This window comes from Aptenodytes patagonicus, chromosome 5 (genome assembly GCF_965638725.1).
Source record: "Aptenodytes patagonicus chromosome 5, bAptPat1.pri.cur, whole genome shotgun sequence".
NCBI lineage: Eukaryota > Metazoa > Chordata > Aves > Sphenisciformes > Spheniscidae > Aptenodytes > Aptenodytes patagonicus.
The window spans coordinates 25,217,536-25,241,033 of record NC_134953.1 but is presented as its reverse complement, the minus strand read 5'-3'; the positions used below and the strand labels follow the sequence as shown (position 1 = coordinate 25,241,033).

Here is a 23,498-nt window from a genome sequence, read left to right as displayed (position 1 = left end):
TTTGCGCTGATGCACTTGTATTGCTAGCTAGCTAGAACTGGAGCAAAATTTCCCTTGTAGGCTAGATCTAAGAGCAGCATTGAGGGTGCGGGTGGGGGATGGAGCAGCGTAACAGTCAAGGCCTTTGTTTTTTGTAAAATGTTTTTTTTTTTTTTTACTCTTTGTCAATAGCTTGCTCTTTGTATGGAGAGAGATTTCCACTTTCCCAAAACAAACATTTAGTTTTGGACTTAACACAGAGGTATTTGTTTTGTCAGTTTGTAAATACAGCACAGAATTTTGTGGTATTTTCAAACTATAGCCACTGCTCAGTTAACTTGGTTTCAGCTGAAAGCAATGCTCTCCTGGGAAAAGAGAAGCTAGTATCTGAATGCTTTTAAAAACGTTTAGCCAAAGTGCTTGAAAAGAAATGGATTAAGGAATAGTTAATATATGAGTTTCTTACTAGAATGTTTTTTTCAGAAATTTATCCAAAAGTTAATGTTGACAACCTAGGTCAGTGTGCTGTTCTCTGGGAGCTGAGCAGGCAGGCTGCGAACCTGCAGGGCTGGCTGAGAGAGCTGTGGAGGCAACGAATCCTGCTTTGGGGGAGGAAGTACATCAGAAATTTGTTTTTCTGGCTGTGATTCTTCAGCAAAAGCAATAAATTCAAGATTTGCTTCACCTGAAATAGAAGAGAAAAAAGAAACTCATGTTTGCTGTAATCCGGTTTCTTGTAATGTTCTCTGGTGCACTCAGATTTTTTTTAAATGCCACATGATGCTTCCAAGAGTCTCTAAACACCTTTAGAAGTCTGGTCCTTAGAAACAAAGGAGCAACAGCCCTGCACTTTGGTTACAGGATTAGGGCATGCTGCACAGCAGCCTGAGCCGGGATATTTATTGCATTCCCTTCTTCACTAATCATCGCACCTTGCTGCCCTTTTTTTGAACACCCATCTTCCTCTGCACTGGTGCGCTTGCAAAAGTTCCCATCGGCTGACCGTGCCTCTTCTCTGCCCCAGCCTTTAACAACTTCATGTAAGCCCATGTTCAGATGTTGCTCCTGTAACTAACACCTCACCTGTCTTCTCGCTGCTATTTTTCCCAATTCTGGGACACCCCTTCTTCCCTAACCTCACCACCTAATTCCGTTTTGCCACATACACAGTGCCCACCCCATCACCGAGTATGTCTCAGCTGTACGTGTCACTTTTTAGTAAAGGGATGGCCAGTCCGATTCAGCTTGCAAGCAGTTCACACGCGCCTTCCGGGTGAATCTGGTGGCTGAAACACAGCATCGGCATTGGGGCTGCACTTAGGCAAAGCCTTCTGCGCAACCCAAATTACTCCCAGCGAGAGGGGGCAAGGCAGCAGGAGAGCCGAGGGCGCCGGCTGTTACGGTGCTCCTGGGCCCAGCTGCGTGCCCCCTCCTGGGGGGGACTCCTGAGGGGTCAGTGTCACTGCCCAGCTACGAGCGACTTAGAGAGTCCTCTCTTCTCAGCTCTCCAGTGTATTCCGTAGCTCACAGCCCAGCCAAATGAAGAGTTTGGTATGCAGCTCAGACATGCTATCTCAGTATATCCCTGCTGTTGATTTAGTTACTGGATTTTATTTCTGCCAAACTATTAACGGCTTCTGGAATTGTTGCTATTTCATTTTATGAGATACAGGTTTAAATATTTGTCAAACTCAAGCCCTTTGTTTACACTATGCCATTTGAATAGGGAATACATTAATATTGCTGAGGCAGTTAAAGTTCACAGCTCTTTATAATTATGTCTTGTTTTTGAAAAATGCATTCTGTGAAACTACTGTCTTAGCAAAAAAGAATTTCTGTCTATGTTTCTATTTTTTACAACCATTATAGATGAGCAAGGGGGAGATTTCGAAAACAGAATATTTTCAATAACAATTTTTTTAAAATAAAAACTTTGTTCTCTAGTGTGCATGTCAAGTGGTGCTGTCCTATGTATAGAAGATTGCAAATGATTAGAAACAAGAGGGTAAAATGACTTAATTCTCCTTCATTTTTCTTTTTCTTAGGCATAATAAATTCTTGCAAACCCTTTCCTTCCTTTCTTCCTCTCCTTGTGTCTCTGCCTCCCCTTCAGACTGTATGCCTTTATTCTGTCTTGATTGATACCTGAACAAGTGAGAAGTGGTTCTAATGAACTGTTAAGCATTTAACAGTGTAGAGCTAAAAAGAAGATGCAGATCCTGAAATGCAGGCAGATGCATACAAGTGGCTAAGGCTGAATGTGCATAGTCAACTTCGGGTTTTCTTGGGTTTTATTTAGTGCTTACCCGTGCAATTGTAGCTTTCCAAACACATTTTGCTGGAAATGTAACACACAAAAGAGGGTTGTGAAATGAAGTTTTGTTAGCAATATATGTTTAGGGGCTTGAGGGAGGTAGGGTATTTGGCCTAAAATTCCGTTTTGGCAGCTTTTCGGCGTGTTATATGCGTGGTTTTTGTTTTGTTCCTTTTGCACCGTGGGCTTCAAGACTCCAACCAATTAATTCTGGAAAAAAGCTTAATGTAGGCTACTCCTCAAGAAGGGGTCTATTTTAACATTCAGTAAACAGATAATCCATTAGGACAACAATATACATTGTGGCAAGTGCTATCCTAGTTTCTTTTTGTCAGCGCTTAGTTATAGTCTTTTGATTTCACTTCCCTCCTGTGGTGCAGTTTCAATCATTCTCCCTCCAATCTTTGTTCTCGCATTCATTGCAAGCTGAAAACAAAGTAAGAAAGAAGCTCATACGTAGCGTTCTATTCTTGGCCAGTTCTTCCTCTATAGCAAGAAGGCGGTTGTATTTGGTCACCCTTTCTCCGCGGGAAAGACCTCCCAACTTGATAAACCTGGCACCCAGTCCAACAGCCTTAAACGAAAAAGTGCGTATTTTAAAACTAGACGGTTCGGGAAGTGAAGTCCTTCTTAATTATTAAACATGGTATCCTACTTCTAATTTAACACTCTTACCTTTCTACAGATAAAAACCTTCCTTTAAATAGAAATAAAATCTCTCAGTGAAAGATTTGTCGGATGCAAACAATAATTTTCACTGGCGTATGAAACGAAATTTTATTTGCAAATGTAGCTTTAATACAAAAAGACTAAATATATTAGTGTTAAGAATTTTTGCCTAAAATATTATTACTACTTAGAAATGTTTTAAGTATCTCACATTTTTTTTATAAACTAATGCAACCAAATAGATCATACACACTTCTGAATATACTCCTTGCTTTGGCAAATTTCCTGTGTGTTCTCTTTAAACTCAAAGAATAACTCTCTGTGGGGAAAAAAAGCAACTCTCTAGAAAAAGCCCATTTTGTAAAACGTTGTTTCTTTCTCAAGCGGAAACAGGCTTTCTCCTTAAAAAATAGTTCATGTTAAAAGCAGTGTTCTGGCAATTCTGCAATTGAACAGCTTTCAATACTTACCAGATCCACAAGGCTATCATCAGAAGATTCTCCATCTGGACTTCCTAATATGGTAATATGTCTTTGACCTATATATAACGGGAGTGTAAAACCTTCATTAGTGTATATTTTGTATGTTCGACACAGAAATTGCTTGGACTTTTCATTCTTTTTTACCTTTGGGCTATCGAAGCTTAAATACAAACAGGAGTAAAACCAAGGAAACCCACCTCATAAGGATATAAACTATAGTAGTTTGCTACATTAACATTACGTTTTATTTTCAGCATGGTTAAGGGAATATCTAACATCCTATCCTAATTTCTGTCTCCAGTTGATCTGTCTGGTAATGTATTCTACAGGCTAGGAGGCTGTTCTATTTATTTTAAATGTGCTCCTTACTATAGTAATGATTTTTCCTCACTATAGAGAGTTTACCATCATGACTGAATGAAATCTTTAAGTTGCTATTTACTCACTTTGATATAGCGATTCTGGGCTTTTTGAAGGAATAAGGAAGGAACTTAGATATATTAAATTTGTCCATCTATTCCTTGCGTATAAAAATGAATAAAGAAAAATTGATGCAAAGACAAATCTTACATATGAAACTGCACAGGTTCTTAGCACTGTTACCACAAAAGCTCGGTAATGTATAGTCAATAATCATGTAAACTGCAATTTTAAACATTCTGGGCTTGTTTGGATTTCTTAATTATTAATACTAGTATTAGTCAAAATTCAGACTAGTCAACTACCTCTTTTTTTATTTTGTTTAATTCTGATGTCTAACTGTATGACACTTAGCTGCAGTGCCAAAGGGCACCCACACTCAAAGCATCCACAGTGTATTAATTTACTATAGTTGAAGCCTTGAATGCTGTTTTCAGCTCCTGAACAGAGATATGTGAATCAAAACATGAATTTTAGTTTCTTCTGACAAGCGCTTCCTAAATTAGAAGTGGCAATAATTACATAAAAAGATGTAATATTTACAGATGTAGCAACACTATTTATTGACTTGTAGGGTTTGAAAGTCAGCCTTTTTCCCCCTCTACTCACCATCTAGAAGTCCAGTAAGTTCTATGAGGTCTGATACCCTGGTTTGGTTAATATATTTTAGGACAACACCACTGCACGTTGGTATGTTTATGTTTTGGTCAATTTTAAGTTTGGAAATATATGTGGTAGCATCTTCAGCAATCAGGTAACACTTGGAACCAAGAGCACAACAGATGTGATTCCATTGTTGTCTGTCCTGCATAAACAATCAAGTAAATAACTGGAGTTTAAAAAACTAAACTGAATGAAAACCCTAATAGAGGAGGTGAAAATTAAAAAAAAAAAAAAAAAAAAAAAAAAATTTTGATTTAATCTTAAAGGTACCCTTCATATAAACATATTATATTTTATACTGTATTTTAAAACCGTCTACCTAAGAAAAACATACCACCAGAATTTTTCTGGGATTTCAAGATTTTGCTAGAAAATGTAAATTCTAATCTGGAATTAATCAAAGCTAGTTGCACACAAGTATAGTTTAAAATATTTCAAATTGAATTAACTGTAGGAGTTTGCTATTTTGATTCCCTTCCTGAGATTTATTTAATTTTAATGGCATATAAAATAATTTTCTATTGTTTTCTTCAGAGGACTCACTCTTGTGTTAATATTTTAAGTGTCACAATATTTGTCTGAATATAAAATAATGAAACAGGAGGCAGTCATAGACTCAATGACACGTATCAAGACAGGATGTTCAGAGCTGTAAGACTGACCCATAAGGAACAGCAGAATACAACGCTCTCTCTCCAGCAAAGCTCCATTTTTTTAGGGTCTTTGTTTCTTGATTTTAATGCATTGTCCACATCGTACTGAGATTTAAGGATAAATAAAGGACAAGGATATATAAATAATTTGAGAGAAGAAATTAATGAATTAATTTGCTTTCTTTGTGTCCACAGAATACAAAGTTTTCACATTAAAAACATTACTTTTTTAGTTAATAATTCTGCCAGTAATAATTCTTGGTCTGCGGATCACACAAGCTTTTTTTACCTATATAGCTGCAATCTGTATAAGGGTCCATTCCTGTAAGGATTTCAAGCCCACATGTAAGTGAAAATGAAGTTTCTGACACCTGAACAAATGTTTAAACTTAAGCACTGAAGTGGTCTGCTGTCTGGCAATGAATTGTTGAATTGGTACCAGAGCTAATCCTCAAGGACCTAATTATCTGAGGCAAAGATGTGGCATGGGTAAACTTTGTAGATTTGCGAGGGGGGAGGAGGAGGAGAGGCATGTCCCTGAACAGTATTCTATTTCAAACTGTACTTCACTATCTGTTGTAATTCTCCTGCAGATTTTCATATTGCAAATATGTTTCTTCACAAGAATTCTCAAGGAAGTTTGCAGCCCTGGCAGGAGCGGGGAATAATCTGCTGTTTTGGAACATGGGTAATTCAGAGAGTCAGACTGAAAGGGTGCAGGGAGCCGAGGCTAACTAGAGTGAGGTAACAGTAAACACAGATACTCGAAAAATGAACTTTTAAAGTTCCAGATAAGAACAAAATCAGATGGATTTTGCAGTTCATCTGTTTTAGAATTATCGATTCAGGCACTGAGCAGATTCACAGACAACATCACTTTGCTTCTCCCTTCAATCACGGTCTTCATGTTTTGTTCATGAAAACAAACCCCATGTATTTATTTTAAAGAAGATAAAGTGTGCAATTTGACAGCAAGAGCAAATTTTTATTAAGTTGTGCAACTGCAGAATCTAGGTCTACAATTGTAGGTTCTGCTGCAATTAAGTTTTATCTTTTTTGTAATACATGGAAACTTAATCTTATGTATAAATGCTAATATTTAATCTGTTTCTTTCATCCATCTGTAACTTGATAACATGCTTAATAGTATTCTACTTTACTGTTGTAATCTATCGGCCGCACTAAATTAACTCCTCTAACTTTGATCACAGTGGTAAATACATGGTATCTTACTACTGCTTTAAAAATTCTGCCGAGCAATGCTGCCAGTGACAGGTTTGTTCTGGCTTTGGGTATAAATCTCAATCATAAAGAATAGCAGCAATAATTTTTTTTGAGTGATTCTAAGGAATATACAACTATGTCCAAATTTTTAGCTTCTCCCATATAATATAATATCATATCATTTATATGTCACTTGAATTTTATAATTAGATTTTATAATCTGAATTACTTGTTTACATAAGAAGGAAAATGTAATAAAAATTACAGTGGTTTAGCAAGTAGAATCAGAAAAAAAACCCATTTTCTTGTAATTCTTTAAAATACTGGTACTGACCATATTCTGTTCATGCCAGGATTATTTTCTGTCAGGAATTATGTCAAAAGTATAGAAAAATTTAGAGTTATTGTCAATTACAGATATGCAAATGAATGGTTACATACATTTTTATAGTGATATTTTTGTGCCTAAAGACTCTGAAAACAGAAGCTTCGTATTTTATGTTTTGTAAAAATGTGAAAAAAGTTCAGTGATATGCCACTTAACAGTTTTATCAGTTTTTCAAGGACTGCACTCTGGTATCTTACCTCTTTTCTTAAGGGATCTATTAATGCAATAATAAAAGGAAATTTATTAATCAGTTCCACATACATGTCAACCATTTCATCAGGTCTTTTGAACGTTCCAGTGAGTATTTCATATTTTCCTTTAACCTAGAAAGTAAAGTAAAAAGCACAAAAGATAAGGAAGGTAATACTTTAAAAACCAGAGTACTAACATAAGCATACAGATCTTGTGACAGTAGTATCTCTATTAAGGCAGTGGATTGTCTGTTCTTCAATAAGGACACATTCACTTGTCTACTTTACTCTATGTCTGTGTGGTCGGCACATTGTTATAGAAAACTTTGCCTAAAGTAACAGTGGGTTCCAGTGGGCTCATGCCGAAGTCTCTGAAAGATACCATTCCCAAAACAAGGGAGCATTTTCTAGGCAACACTGCCAGTTTTACGTAACTTTATCATAAAGGTAGCGGTATTTGACATTTTAATTAAATCTTGCATGAAAAATCTCACTTTTCACTTCCAAAAAAAGTTAATTTTTTGTCCTAATTTTCATAAAGAAAATACTGGTGGCGGAAAGGAGTGCACCCTCAGTGCTCAAAAACAAGATACTGCCTTTCCTTGCCTCTTTCCCCTTTCAAAAAAAAGACTAGTTTAAAACTAGTCTCATCATTATGGGAAGCACAAACTGCAGCGTACGAGGATTATTAAGGGCACACTGTCAAACTTTGCCAGAATACCCACTGCTTTAGTGACTTTAACAGTTCAATAACAGAAAGTTACACAATTACTGATAATTCATTGGTTAAGATTTTGCTCATTCTGGTATACGATGCAGATATCACAAACTGTCAGGAAAGCAACTGCTTTCGCAAAAGATATTAATAATGGAAGATTTGTCACTATAGTACACCCAAATACACAAAATCTCACGAGATATTAAATGGAACAGGACGTTTCTTTTTCTGCTTATAGAGAAACCTGATTGGTCTTGGAACAAGGGGCAAGAACTTTTAAGACTTCAGCTGGAGATAAATAAACTTTGTCAAATAAAAATCTTGAAAAATAAGAATTAAATAAATGAATGTTGATACACAATGAGATGAACATTAGTGGGTAAACACACATACCATAGTAAAAATACACAGAAAGGTCAAGGTAGTTTGAAGAAAACAACAGATGTAGTGTAATAAAAATGCAGAAATAAGCATCTAAGTGGTGTGAAGGAATTACAGAAGTATACTTGTGTAAATAATTTCTTGTTCTTCATCCTTGAAAGCAAGGTGGATAGAAGATAATTATTTCATTTATACCTTGTGGTGAAATGAAAAAAAAAACCCACCAGGATTTGCTGCTTAATACTTTAATTCAAAATTGTCTGAGATGTAACGTGAAATGAAGATGGTTTGTTAAGAGCACGTAGTAGGTGTTTGCCCATTAAAACAGTTTGCTGTATTTGACACAGACTGAACTGAAAAATCTTATTAAATAAATAAACAGAGAAAAGGAATAAACCTGGCTGATGCAGGCAGGCTTGCTTATACCATTTGAATGGTTAAAGTTAAATCATGAAAGTAACAGAGATTCCTGTAGGCAGGACACAAGCTGTAATGGGGGTCTGCCTTGGTCCAGTGAGCCTTATTCCACGCAAGGTGCACCACCACTACGCTGGTACAGCTGTGGAGGAGGAATACGTGCATTCTCACTGCCCCCACTGCATCAAGCTACCAGAAGGATGTCTGCATGTCTCGTCCCCTTGCACTCACAATCCAATAACATATCTGCTACACTTGTAGGACCGATTCAACCATCATTTATAAATGCAGAGACAATTCTTTTGGTTTGCTTGATTGCTACCTTAAAAAATGGAGTTAGAAGCTTCTAGGTGAGTTTGCAGTGTAGTAATAAATAATGTTAACAAATAGCTACATTCCTTTTAAAAACGAACAAAATAGATATTGAAAATAACTTACGTAATCCATTAATTCATGAGCAGCACAATTTATTGCTAAGTGCATGTCTGTTCCTAGCTCCAGACCTATATTGTTGCAAGCTGTTTGCATTAGGAGTAGCAGTTGTTCTAGATTATCGCATCCTGTTATTAGGCAACCTAAATGTGATATTCTTTTTAAGGCTTGTGGCTGAAAGTGAAACAACAATAATAACTTTATTTACACACATGTATATCTATAATACTTATATATATATTTTCATTGTCATTTCAGTCTGCATTCAGCCATCAAAATATAAATCTCTTCTCAGAAATCGCATTAGCAACTTTAAGGACAATTCTGTATGAATGAGGGGTAACCAAGTGCTAATGAGTAGAGAGCTAACAGTCCTTGGAAATATGTCTAGTCATGTAGTTCTCGCTCTTATATTGCCAGTACTGGTTTACAAAAAGATTTTAAAGGCACTCTTAACAACCAGAGTTGTCATGGACGCGAAATAAAAGCTTCCAGTGCTATGGATTATCCCTTTGCCACAAAAACACATTCTCCACTTTTAAACAGTTTTTACTCATTCATCTTCAACTACAACTTTGATATTGCCTCTGTGGAATGTTCAAGAAACACAAGAATCTTCCAAGACTTCTAGAAGGAACAAATTTCACATAGGGGAAATACCTCTAGCACAACGGCATGGAGTTGTCTGCCTCAGGAACAGTGTTCCTGGACACGAGCCACAAGCAGAGTTGCATTGAGCAAATATTTCACGTGTCCTTCTGTTGTCAGGTTTTTTGTAGGTTTTTCAAACACTGATTTTTAACTTTAAAGTCTGTGAATTTTGGATTATAAAGAATGACACCAAGTTGCCCAGAAAGCAGCAAGATATAATCCTGGGTTAGACTGGAGAAGTCAATTGGAAGGCATTGGTTTTGACAAGAGTTAGAGAACTAACTACAGCGGACAGAACAGAGGCCTAACTACAGAGGATACATGGATGTTCCTTCACATAAAAAATTAGGAAGAAAACACAGGTCAAATTGTTACGACATTATTTTGTAGCAATCTGCAAGGAGAGACAATCTATTTGATTTGTTGCTTTTGGAGCACTAAGGTGCAGCTAGACAGTAAGAAATGCTGCAGTCTTCCCGCATTTAACGTGAGATAGAGGTTAAGTCTCCGTTTTCATGTGATCTTCAAGGCACCCATATGGTGTGTCTTGTTACATTCTATTAAAAGCATTGTTTATCTTTACAAAAACATTTATTTCTGTCTAGTCTTTACTTTTATAACCTAAACAAGTTCTTCTTCTGCTTCTTCTTCACTGCCTACTTTTTCATTTTTCCTTTCCCCCCCAAAAAAAAAAGTTCAAACTGACATAGTGCTTTTATCAGTTTAAAATTCAGTCCCACTACTATCTCCTTTCGTTTTCTCCTTTTGAAATAACTGGAATTTTTTCAGAGAATCTAATGCATTGCTTCCTTGTGTGTATTTTAAGGAATTATTTTAACCTGTGACTGCAGTACATACTGCGCTAAGAATATGGAAATTACCCACCAGAAAAACACTGGCCAGCTGATTAATGATGAAGAATTTTGTGTTGTTTAAGCAACAAAAAAATAGGAAAACTTCCGTTCATCCTCTCTTTTGTATACTCCACAACAGCAACAATTCTCACCTGATAATATTTTGATCGTCTCAGAATGGAGAGCAAAACCAGCATGGCATTTCCATCCCACTATTTGGAAAACTCACCTATCAGCTACAGGTTTTGAAGTGATAAAAAGAGATCATTTGAGTCATATAAAATAATGTCCTGCGCACTATTGCGAGTGCTGTCCTTTAGCTACTGGTTTGTATCTGCCATTATCTATAACCTCAAACAGGAACTGGGAACTTAATGCAGCATGATTAAGAAGGGAGTTATGCTCCCACAGTTAGGAAACAGCACAATACGCAAATCTTACAGGTAATAGTTTTATGGCCTACATGATCAAAAGGGCATGTTCTCTGCTGATGCTACAGGCCTGCAAAATGCTCATTTGGATAGTTTACCAGGATTTCTATATGAGAAAAATGACCAGATTCCAGAAGAATTTCTCCTTTCTGTTATTGTTCCACAGGATGGGAAGGTGTAGTCAGAAGAATCCAAATTATTATGTAAAATACGAGCATTTGGAATATTTAAAAGTCTTGCCTTGACCTTTCCAAAATGGTAATGTAGATTAATGTTTCATTTCTTAAGAACGTTTTGGTTCCCTGCTGTTGTTAATACCTTGCTGAAGGCTTAAAATGAAAATCTCTTCTCTTACCGGAGCTTTCTTCCCTGTATTATGTGCTCTGCCTTTCTTACTATCTGCTAGTTGAGGACTGGGCTGTTGGGAGTGAAAGAAGAAAGAAATCAGTTCCGGAAAAGTCCAAAAATGACAGAGAGACTTCAGAATAAAAAAAAGAAAAAAAAAGTTGACTGAATTTTGGTCTAAAGACATCGCAAATATTTAAGTTAGGAAATAGCTTCTGTTTTGTCTTGAATACTATCAAGCAGCTATCCAGTTTTATTTTGTGGTGGTAACTCATTTCAAATGTTTATTTCTATGTGGGCATCACCCCAACCACCATTTGTTTTTCAAAAGATTCCCACCTAGCCTTTAATAATACAGGGGATCTTAGAAATGAGAATCTAGACTCTGTACTTGGAGAAACCCAACAACCTCGCTATGCAAAAAGCATATGCACATACTGAGACTGATATACTACTACAGTAATAGTACCTTGAATAATATGTTGCGTGTGTGTGAGCCTTAGCAAGATCAGAGCCATATATTGTATATTCACTGTGATACCATTCACTCCCAGTGTACCTCTTCAAGTAAACAGAAAGTCTCACTATGCTTAGAACAATGTTTCATTCTATCTTCATTAATTTAATATCACCAAATGGCCAATGTTTTATTCATCTGTCAGAGAAACACATCTTCTATTCTGTGCCATAAGACTAAACCTGGTAACAGGCTAAACATTCCATGTTTAAGCTTAAAAAGACAATAGCAGTAGAAAGACCAAATGAAGTACACCACATTATTATTACACATTTTTATTGTACCGCTTTGCCTGGAGGCTCCAACAGTCTCATCATTTCTTTCTGAATATCCAGAACTCTTTCTATGCCCTGAAATTAAACAACAGTAATCTTCAAAAGAAAGATAAATTATTTCATTTTAGCAGCTTAAATCAGAAGAGAACACTTATTCTAAATGCACATCTTAATATTACATCTTTTAAAAAAAAAACTATTATAGACTTCCTTAACACAATCCCCCCACCCACAAAATGCAGTCAAGTGTCCAATGATAAAGGGTTAGTAGCAGTGGAATGAACAGGAATATTTGATTATGCTGCTGAATGGGATGGCAAGAAAAATAGTCTCTTCTTCCCCAAAAGGAACCCTTCCCAAATCTAACAAGTAAGCAATATCCAGGTCTGCGCAATATCTGAGAAGTGGGAAGATTATAATCACTGTTCACAATTGTGACTCTATCTAAGACTTCCTAACTCAAAAGTCGGACAAAATTAAATGTATTTACCTTTAGAACATTTCCAGGAAGCAGGGAAAAAATCACTGTCTTAATTTTAAACATTGGGGAATGGAGGAACACTCCAATTAAATGAATCAATTGCTTTTAACGCAAGACTCTCTTCCGTTTCAGCTGAGTTAGTAGAAGTTTAATGCCAACTTTGTAAATCACATTTCAGATTTTCTTAAACTGTGCCAGTAAAGGAATACTGAAGGGGGCAGAAGTCAGTCACAGCTTGCAACACATCAACACAGGACGAATGGATACCTTTTTTGCACTGCAGCAAACAGTTTGCTGCTCTCCCATGAGCACAAGGAGGCATTATATCTTTGAAAGGTACAGAATTAGCAACCTTATTAAGAGCTCTTGGTGCCAGTTCTAAGAAGTTAAAGGAAAAGGAAAAAGAAAGAGAATCGAGCTCAGCTATTTGTCCAGGTCAGCAGCATACAAAGTAGAAATCACAGCCCTAATGTAGGCATCTTGTGCAGATACATTCTTTAATGCAACACATGGCTAAACAAAAAGAGAGGGTTGATCCAGTCTGTCTCATCCATCCTTTTTGCCCCTTGAATAGATTTTGTTCTACTTTGTATTCTATTCCCTTCTATCTTCACAATTTCATTTTTAAAGCAATTTATTCCCAAAGATTTTATGCTTTCCTGTGAATTCATTATGAGTTTTGTTGTTTTGTATGCTCTATCAATCAACTGATACTATTTATAATCTACTAATGTAAAATCACATTCTAAACAAAATGAAAATATCTCATTGTTGTGTAACACGATTGCCCTACATCTTCTTCAATGCACTGATTTTTTCCTCTACACTAACGTATGCATTTTTAACTTGAAATCTTCATGTATTTACTTCTTTTAATGTTCCTGGTGTTAGAATTCTGCACTAACATTTGTTAAAACTTTGGCCTTGCAAGTAAACAAAAAATGAAAAATACAGTTTGTAAGGACTATATTGAAAAGATCTATATACTTATGTACATATATAGTTTATATAAAGTCTATAGAATATATTTATAAAAATGAAAATGAAACAGTACCTGTTTGAGTGATAACTGAACCGGTGGTATAAGCATAACTTCTTTCACTAATTTCAGTTTTGAAGGTGAAATTTTTTCACAGTTCAACAGAGTAACCATTGGGAGTGGCAGAGTAATTTCTTTAGGTGAATCCTGTAATTGGGAGTACCACGTGAAAATAAAAATGTTACAAATCAGAATGATTTCTTATTTATTTTACTTACGGCACAGGGTTCAAAGACTGCTACAGACAATCGTCTTAAGGGTGTATTCTACATGGTATATTTAATACCACTGTCACGAAGGACTATTGGCTTCAGAATTCTAGAATAATTGTGATAACTGGGATAAAATAAACAAAATGACAAAAGTCACATGTACCTGATTACATTTCAACAGTGCAATATGTAAGTACAATGGGATACGGCTAATGGTGGCACCAGCCTTAGCTATAGCAAGTGATGTTCCCCCAATGGCTAAGCTGCCACAAAGCACTGATTCAACAGGTTCTGCAGGTGGGATTGTTCTCTCTGCAACTGCCACCTTCTTCCCTACAAGACAGAAAGAAAGTAGTATCTAAATATTTTCTTGGTTTAAAATGTGTGCTTATGTATCAGAGTTATATGAGTAAATACGATATTGACATTTCAGTATGTAGGCAATGTATTACAAAAGAATCAGTTCTTTTTTTTAAACTTAAATCCTGTCATTTTTTTCTGCATGAAATGACCTTACAAGTAAGCAAAGTGTCTGTCTTCACTCTGGTGTCAAATGCATTTCAAATCCATTTCTTTTAGACATCTTTCAGCCACTGAAATCTGTATTTTTATTTATCTGTGTTTATATCCAGTAACGTCATATCATTTTTCAGGTTCCTTTCATAAGCATGATTTCAATATTCTTTATTGTCCTCCTTATATGCTCAGGTTTTGCATAAACAACTTGGAAGATTACATTATAAGCTGATTGGGAGTATGCATACTTGATTTCTTCTAATAATGAGTGTGAAAAAAATGTCGGCCTATTACAATTGGATTTTCCAATGAGAAAACAGGTCTTTTAAATATTCCATATGCATAATCTTGTTAAATTCTCAAAAGAAATTATTACCCTTTCAGATACAGTAGAGTAACTTTTGTCAAAGTGATTGAAACCCAGCAGTGCCCACTATCATATTTATTGCCTACAGTGCTTACATGAACATGTACAGTAAGCACCTATGTGAAACTGAAATAAGCGGTCTGATTCCCAAGAATCATATCCATTGGGGACTTTTTTGTAAATCTGACCAACTACTTCAGTTCCCAATAGCTTTACAGTCATTGGCTCCTAATAGTCAGGTATTGATTCTAACAACAATATTACAGTCAATGTCACAATCAAATATAAAGAAAACACAATTAGTGAAAACAAGTAATACATGTATCAGCAGAAGCTTGACTAAAAGTATAATATACAACATGACGATATCTGGATGGACCTGACAACTGCAGATGTTACATTTCAGGTCAAAGGTGAATTTACTGTGCACACATCTAACATATTAATTGGAAGGTTTTACTGATAGTATATGACAGTTGAAACTAAACTGATAAGGAAATAATAATTTGCCAAAATTTTCCGCCCTTCCAATAAATGATAACAAACCTTTTTTTTCTGAGGGTAATGCATATATGGGGGTAACATGGTGCTTTTTTCCTTCGGGGGGGGGGGGGGGGGGTTGGCCATGTATACTTGCCCTATTTCTCTACTCTCACACCATTTTTTCCTTTGGTAGCATTGTTTGCTTACTTCTTTTTACTCTATACTGCCCATCATTCCCATCTCATCCCCTTCCTTCTTTCTCTTTTGCTTTTCACCTTATTTCCTCCTTTTCTCAGTGTCAGCAAGAAACTTCCCTTCCTCCCTCTTTCCATTCTTTCAACTTCTATCTTAATTCTATTTCCATTTTCCTGTTCAGTTCTGTGATTCCCTTTTCTTTCCTTATAATTTTCATTTTTATTCTTCATTTGCATCCTCCTCTATTCTTATTCCTCACTCTGAAGAGTAATAACCTCCTGTCTAAGCCAACTGTAAAACAAAGGCAGAAGCTCTGTTCAACCAATGCATGTGAATGATGAGAAAACTCTGTATTTTCCCCTCTCTCATTTCTGCAGTAGAAACTGCTGTAATTGGAAAGATGATTTAGGACAGAGTAACCAAACCCTTTAAACTGAGACTGGGTTTGGTTTAGAGACACACTGTCATTTGTCCATGGAATACTTCAGAAAGTATTTTAGCACCTTTATCAATATCTGTATTGCAGAAAATACTAAAATCAAATAAACTAAAACCTGGGTTTGCTGCTTTTTTTTTGCCAGGTAGTGCTGTTGCTGATGGAGTGCATGACGTAAGGGCAAGAGTGGCTTCTGCTTCTTCTTCTTCTTGCTTTTGAATTTCTTTTTTTTCTTCTACCTTTTTTGTAAAGTATTCACTGAGGGAAAAGGCATAAAGATTAGTGGCTCAAAATACTGTTAGACACGTGACAAGTAGACACAGGATACAGGCTGAAGAACATGCTAAGAGATGGATTAAGGACACCTAGTTGAGCTTCTGCCATAGATTCATTGTGTGAAGCTGGAGAAGTCAATAAATGACATTATTTTTTGGTAGTCATCTGCAGTGTTGGTTAAACAAAAAGAACCACAAGCAAGTATTATAAACCTTAACACACGCTTTTCAAATCACACTGGTTTGAAAGTCAGCTCTGTGCAAACAATCTTAGCGTGAAGGATGTATTTGCTTTGCATGGGTAGTAACAGATCCTGTCATAACTTCATGACATACAACCATTTGGCCTAGGTTGCTAATCCAATAGGTCAGTTGTACACTGGTTATCTAAGTGGCTGCAAGCTCAGAAGTGGCTGAATTTCAATTACATGCATGAAGTGGAAACTGCATACGTGGGTCACAGTCACCCAATTCAGGCAAACTGAGTATGTAAGATAGATAAAGTCATGTAAATCAAGCATTAAAATCTTATTTAGATTCACTTCAGTTGGAAGAATTTCTTTGCAACTGAGTCCTTATTCCCCTCATCAAGGTTTCCCCAAAGCTAATCCACGTGGAAGGCAGTTAGGTCTGTTTGCTACACTCTGTGTTAGGTGTGGCAGCCCAACCGCTATGCCTACAGCACATTGTCATTCCCTCAGTGATGTAGCTGAAAGAAACACTTCCAACTACAGAAGAGGATGACAGGCCATATTACTGCTTCCAGGGTGAAGAAAGCTATAATGTTGCCAGGTAGCTCCTCTAATGTTACTGTAAAAATACATTCAGGTACATGTGATACTTTTACCTTACTTTTTTTTTCTTAGAAAAACCAGACATATTTCTTTGAATGGAGAAATATGGCCATTCTTTTTTACTTTGGGATGCTCCCAAGACGAAATATTTGTATGAAAAAATTAACATGGATGTTTACTAAAGAAACTATGTTTCCAAAGAAACTAATTGCGCTAAGTAAGAAGCCTTTTTGAGTAGCTTGCTCAGAAAGAAGACTCCACCAGAACCTGAAAACTGTATGTGTACATATGCTTTCTGTGGATTAGCTCAATGCAGAAGACACACTCACAGGCCTTTCGTACTACTTTTGTTCTGCAGTGCAATGAACAGAAGTGGAGTCGCAGTCTGAAAAAACATCCCCACTGAATTAAACTGGCACTGAAGGAGATTCTTAAATGGAGCCTTTGACTCATGAACGTGTTCAGGCATTTTTTTCTGAGAGACCCTTATTTTTGTATCCCATGTATGAAACCTTGTAAAAAACAGCATGATTTTCGTATCATAATTATGAAAAAAGCAGGAAATAATATAGTGCAATGTATCTGAGATAGACATCACATCCTAAAAATATAAAAAAATACTAGAAAACATTGAATATTCTGTATGTTTTTCATTTACAATATGAATGAACGGTGTATATTTCAAATGTAATAATTTGCATAATATGAAAGACCTACCCAAGCATCTTATCAACTGTACACTGGTCAGTAGGCTTCAAGTCTCTTAACATTGTGTTCAGTGATTCATTCACCCATTCCACAGCAGTGTTAACAGAGTCACTTCTTTCTTTCTCATCAGCTTCAGTTGTTTCAGGTAAAGCATTTTCAGGTATTTGAGAATGAGAAGACATTACAGTGGAACAAATCCTCTGCAAAAAAATGTAAAAAGGCTTAAAACACTATTTAATTTCTAACTTGGAAATGTCATTTGAAAGACTAAGAAGTGTATGTCCTTACCAACTCTACAAGTACCTATCTCCAAATCTACTCTTTGCTCTACTTACTTATCTTTTTTCATCCAGCACCTTCTTCCTAGTATCTTATACTTTGGTAATCACAGATGTTATTCAAGTTTCTTGATCTAATTATAACTACTTAGGCAAAAACCTCCTGACAGATCTGCTTTATACATATATTTTGTTATCAGAATAGAATGGAGTTATTTTAAAGACCACACGGTCATTATGACATCTTTTATTGCAGCTGTTGGTAGCCTGTTGTACCATGATTCATCAGCATTCATGCTTAATGCCATCCCTCATGATCCATTACATTTTCTCTTACTTAGGTAATTTAAACATATCTTTCTGTACTGCTGAAGGATAAACGATTCTTAAGAAAATTCACTTAATGAAGACATAATTTACAAATATCACAGAGTTGCCTGCATTAACAGTATTAACTTTACATGCAGTGAATATCTATGAAATTATATTTAATTCAAGAATGAAGTGAACCATAGTTTAACTATGAGGGAAAGTATAAATAATTACTCCACAATAGCTAGAGTTGCAAAGACAGTATCTTGAATATTTCAGGTTTGAGGAGAGATGGCAATGCACCATCAGTTTTGCATTGCAGGTGCTAGATGGATATGTTTGACTTAAGTATCACCCACATCAGCCTATTAGCTCAGTGTAAAAAAGCGCTTTCACCTATACTGTGTTTTTCACCTGTACTATATTTTTCTGAAACACTGTCATACAAATAGAAATATAAGGATCTGAAAATAAAAAAAGAAAAATGTAAAAGGAAAATGAACTTACAGGCCTAGATATGGAGTGTAAGGAAAAACTACATGATCATGAAGACAGACAAAAATTTAATATACAAAGATGCACTGTCACATCCCACTCATAAAATAAAGACAAGTATTGTCTAATTCATGGAAAATAAAGTTTTTATAGTTGCTGCCACCGCCTAACTTTTCATGACAACTTTTTTTCTAAGTTACACTATTTACTCGACTGTTGAGTCACAGGAATTCATATCCTTTCATTAAAGATGGACAACAAAATGTTCCTTACAATGTGGTACAATAGTACCTCTCCCTGATACTGTCTTACTAAAATAAATAAAACAGGAAGAAGCAGCTCATACCTTCTCATAGTTTTTAACTGTACAGTATATTTCCACTTCTAATGTTGGCTGACCAACTCCATCAAGAACTTTTCTTCCAACTAATTTGCATATTACTGGAGCTTTTGAAAATTTAGAAAAGTAGTTAGCCTTAAATGAAAGAGAAAGAACTTCATTAAAAGTCAATTTCTATGCAAAGATGTTTTTTTTCCATTAAATATATTTAAAGCAAATCCATCATTGAGCAAATCCATTTCTACATCCCAGTATTCAAAATACTTCTGTTACACTGAAGATTTACTTCTGTATTATCTGCTTAAGAATGAGATTCCAGGGAACAGATCCAACTCATATCTAAGCATGGAAGTCCAAAGCCACATCCAGGTTAGATGAACGTGTGTTTTATTTGGCAAAGTTAGTGATGAGTATCAAAATCTCCTTAATCCTCCTAGAAAATAGGCATTTGTCCAAAGCTTACCTGGCTTTACACTGAATAACAAAAATAGTCATCGTGCTACTCATGAAACTCATTTCTATTAGAATTCACATAGCCTCGACCTCCCCTGTGCAGTGAGCTGCTATAAAATAATGATTTTGTCTATGGATAAGATCGTGAAAAAATACGTCTCTTCTCTCTCACAAGGAGAGAAGAAAGATCTTGGACAGGAAAAACTCTTAGAAATGCATACAGAACTCTACTAGATCCTAATGTCACATTAAAATTCCCGTAGCATGCTTTCATTAACAAGTAGTTATTAAGCTTTGAAATAATATTGTAATTTTTTTTCTCTAAAAAAAATACTAGCAACAATCTTTAACCAAAATCCTCCTGCTCAGAAAAAGTTCTCATGTGAAATGCTACACATAAAATTTTGTATGTGCTGCAGACAGGGAAAAACAAGAAGTATTTTCAGAATATACTTCTTGCTTATAGAAAGTACTTAATGTCCTAGATACCTAATAATGTTTCAAGGTTGCTTCATCAAAGACACACGTACAGCGGCTCATGTGTCTCAACACTCAACTGATGCAGTATTAAAGATCTTCATAGAGGAAGATTTAATCTGGAAGGAAGAGAAGCTTGTCATCAAGCTCCTCAATAACAATGATAACTGCTCTTTTTGTAGACTCCTCTCTCACAGAATATACTTGGTGTAAGGTTATTTAACACAATGACCAATCTCTCCTAATCAGAAGTGGTTTTTTGGTTGGACGCAACGTGAGCTAACAAGGCTGGCACAATTTTAAGGAGTTGTGGGTATGCTGCATCTAGTAACAGGACACAAGACAACTGATGTAGCTAGGGGTCACTACTCCACGGAAATCTGGGATTTTAGGTTAGCAAGCTTTGAGCCCTGTGAGTAAGGTTGAAAACCTAGACTTCTGGCAGGCAGAGTTCTCTTACTTCTTCCAGTATGATCTTTAATGGGACTGTTGAACTGTCATCATCCAACTATGAGAATATATTCGGGGCCCTGTCCGTATTTAATGAACGATGTTACTTTAAAAAAAGGATTAAGTTGCTACATGAGGTTTACTACATACTTCCTTACTAGTTTCATTCTTTAGTCTGGTATTGGAAACAGCCACCAAACCGTGACTTACCAAATGGGAAAACTAGGAAACACTTATAGCTACATAGAAGAGGAACACGCCAAACACCAAGCAAAGAAAGGTGTTACCAGTTCTAGTCCCTTGCACCGGTGATGTGAAAACACTTGGAGATGGGAGACGGTATAAGATATAATGAAACGTTCCATTTCCACAGCCACTTTCACATCAGAGAACATACTAGAAATTATTTTTTTCAAGAGTTGCTCACTATTGTAGCGTTGCAAATTCCAGTGTCACCACTATTAAAGGTTTCATTAGGACTACTGTCTACAATATTTTGCCAACTGGGAACAGATAAAATTGGTCTGATTCCTGACACTTTCACTGAGGCCTATTTGCTTTTCAGGGAGAGCTGCAGTATGAATAGCACCAAGTGTCTTGTTGCCACTGGCCCGAGACATCACCATGCTGAGCAGCGGTTTTATTAGGGACGTCCATCTGTGCCTCCCAAGGCAACATACTTTGTTTTTGTGTTGAGACGAGCAACCAGCACAGGACAAAAAGCCCCGCTGCTGCAGAAATGTATCTGGCCCAGCGTCAAAGTGCCACTGGTCACAAACACAAAACCATCGCAGACCTTGCCCGAGTCAGCAGGAAATTATTTAAGCTTAATTTTAATCACAGAGACGTGGAGCTCCTCGCATCAACCTGTTGGTTTATCAAACCCTTGGGGCGGGCAAGCGGCACTGGGGCAGACAGCACTCCCCTTGCCTGAGGGCAAGCACGGAGCCCGGCGCCCACGCCGGGTACCTGGGAGAGGGCTACGGAAAGGCCCGGTACGGCGGGCACCCACGGGTGCCTCGGGGAGCGCCACGCGGCCGCTGGCAGCCTCCCCCTCCATGCCGTTCCTTGTCCGTGAAGCAGGGCCGGGAAGGCCCGTTTGCCGAGGACAGCCCCCTCCAGCCCCGCTCACCCCGCCGGGGGGCGGCGGCCCCTCAAGCCCGGCGCGGCCCGCCGCGCTGCAGGGTCTCCCCCAGGAGGAGCCGGGGCGGGCGGCGGGCGCCTCCGCACTGCTTCCCCTCCCCGCGCTACCAGCTCCCCGTAGAGATCCGCGGGGCGCTGGGGGAAGAGGGCGTTGAGTGCTTCCTCCATCCGCTGCGGCACTCGGTGGTCTCGGTAATACGCCGCCGCCTCCTGCCGCGGCCCCTGGAGCCTCCGCTGCTGCTGCTGCTGCTGCTGCCGCCGCCCGCCGGGCTCCATTGCGAGGCTGTGGACGCTACAGGCCGGGCCGGCTGCTAGGCGACGGCTGCCCGCGCTCTCGCGAGAGCCGCACGCCCGGCGGGAGGCAGCGCCCCCCCGCCCCCCCGCCGGTACTCTGGGCGGGAGAGCTGTTCCCTCAGGGTGTCACCGCCCCGGCCCGGCCTGGGGGCCCCTCAGTAAACGGCGCTTTCTTCCCACGGAGCCGCTAATGAGCATCCTGCCCCTGCTGCGTTGCTGGGCCGGGCTTGGTTGGAGATCTGGGGGGTGGTTTGGCGTGGTTTGGTTTTCTTAATGCGTGCGGTGTTTGCGCTTCCCTCAGAGGCTGGTTATGGTCTTCCAAGTCAGAATGCCGCGGGCAGGTACCCTTTAGTTTTAAAAGTCTCTGAACAACAAAATTGTGTAAGATTATCGTCCTGAAAGAGAGACAGATTATGGTTTGTGAAATGTCTAGTGAGGCTAACGCTGCAAAATGCCCCAGTAACTCTACTGCTGCGTTTAAAAGCCCTTTACTTTCAATGAAAAGAAACATTTCACAACCTAAATGATCATTTTTAGTCTGCAATTTCCTACAAAAACTTTCACTTTGTTACACTGTTCATTGGTAATTTTGTTGAAGTAACTGAAAATGGAGATACTTAAAAAGCTGTTAGCTGCACACTTCCTCAGCTCTAAAATCAATATGTGTAGACCTTTGCTCATTGTATGTTCACTTCTCTAGGTTGGGTGATAATGAAGAAAAATCCCTACTGAATCATTTTCTTTTCCTTTCACGTCCTTCAGAAATAGTATGGTACCTCTCCAGAGAGTTAAACCCTCTTTTTTTAAGCCGTTTCCTCGGAAGAAGTTTCAAAACTGACACTACCTGTTACTTGAGGAGAGCGGGCAGCGAATACCTCGTTAGATTTTCCTTGTTCAGAACAGGTTAGTGCAGTGGGCTGCTGCTCCTTTGGGTACATTACTGCTCAGGAGGGGCTTGCGCGGTTGGTGGGCCAGGTGGTAGTAGTGGAGTAGTCCCAGATCTGTGTCACGTGCACGTGCTTAGCCCAGAAGGCTCTGGTTTAATTATTCCTGGAAGAACAGACTTCTGGAGGTAACGGTGCTGGTGTGGTGCTCTGAGGGCATCATCATATGCTAGATAATACAACCTGATGCAAGAGCTGTACCTTCTGATACATTTCAAGTGCCTCTAGATCAGTTTCCCACCCTCTGCCTTTTAAAGGGCTCTAAATAAAATGCATTGTGGAGAAACAGCTTCATGTATTGTTCAATGGGTATTGATCAACCATCTGGGAAATGAAACTTGTCAGCTTTGCCTTTAGGAAAGCAATAAGCTGAAGCAGATTGATACTCAGTTTATTTAATAACCTTGCACATTTTTTTTAATAAACCATTTGAAATACTAGTAAGGATTCCCCTCAAGTATTTATCATTTTTGGTTCATGATCAAGTGAACGTTACATGAATTATCTGTATGGCCATGTAATTTCCATTAACAGTAATAGTAATTGTAAGCATGTAGAAAGAGGATGGCTTATCCTATGATCCTACCTATTATGAAGTAGTTAACTGATTAAGGTTAGGATACTGCAAGCCACTTCATACCATCGGTGGACCCTCTGCAACCCCATTATCTTCATTAGGCTTGTGTGGGTGTAATTAATTGGTATTTAGTTAACAGTTGTGTTGAATGAAAAGAATTTAGTTCTATTTCTCTTAGTTTTATTGGCCCCATGGTGCTAACAGGCTAAAGTGTAATTAAAAACT

General features: G+C 37.8%; 1 protein-coding gene across 1 annotated transcript; it reads right to left on the bottom strand.

The window, feature by feature from the left end:
* Positions 1 to 162: 162 nt before the first annotated feature.
* Positions 163 to 22,690, bottom strand: ENO4 (enolase 4). Its single transcript, XM_076338012.1, is given in 16 exon segments — positions 163 to 664; positions 2,750 to 2,867; positions 3,433 to 3,500; positions 4,474 to 4,669; positions 6,990 to 7,115; positions 8,938 to 9,105; positions 11,223 to 11,285; positions 12,014 to 12,079; positions 13,540 to 13,671; positions 13,900 to 14,069; positions 15,852 to 15,991; positions 17,520 to 17,710; positions 18,942 to 19,070; positions 21,567 to 21,899; positions 21,902 to 21,991; positions 22,604 to 22,690. Coding segments are annotated over 16 exon segments (2,250 nt in total). The 3' UTR covers positions 163 to 491.
* Between the last annotated feature and the right edge of the window lie 808 nt (positions 22,691 to 23,498).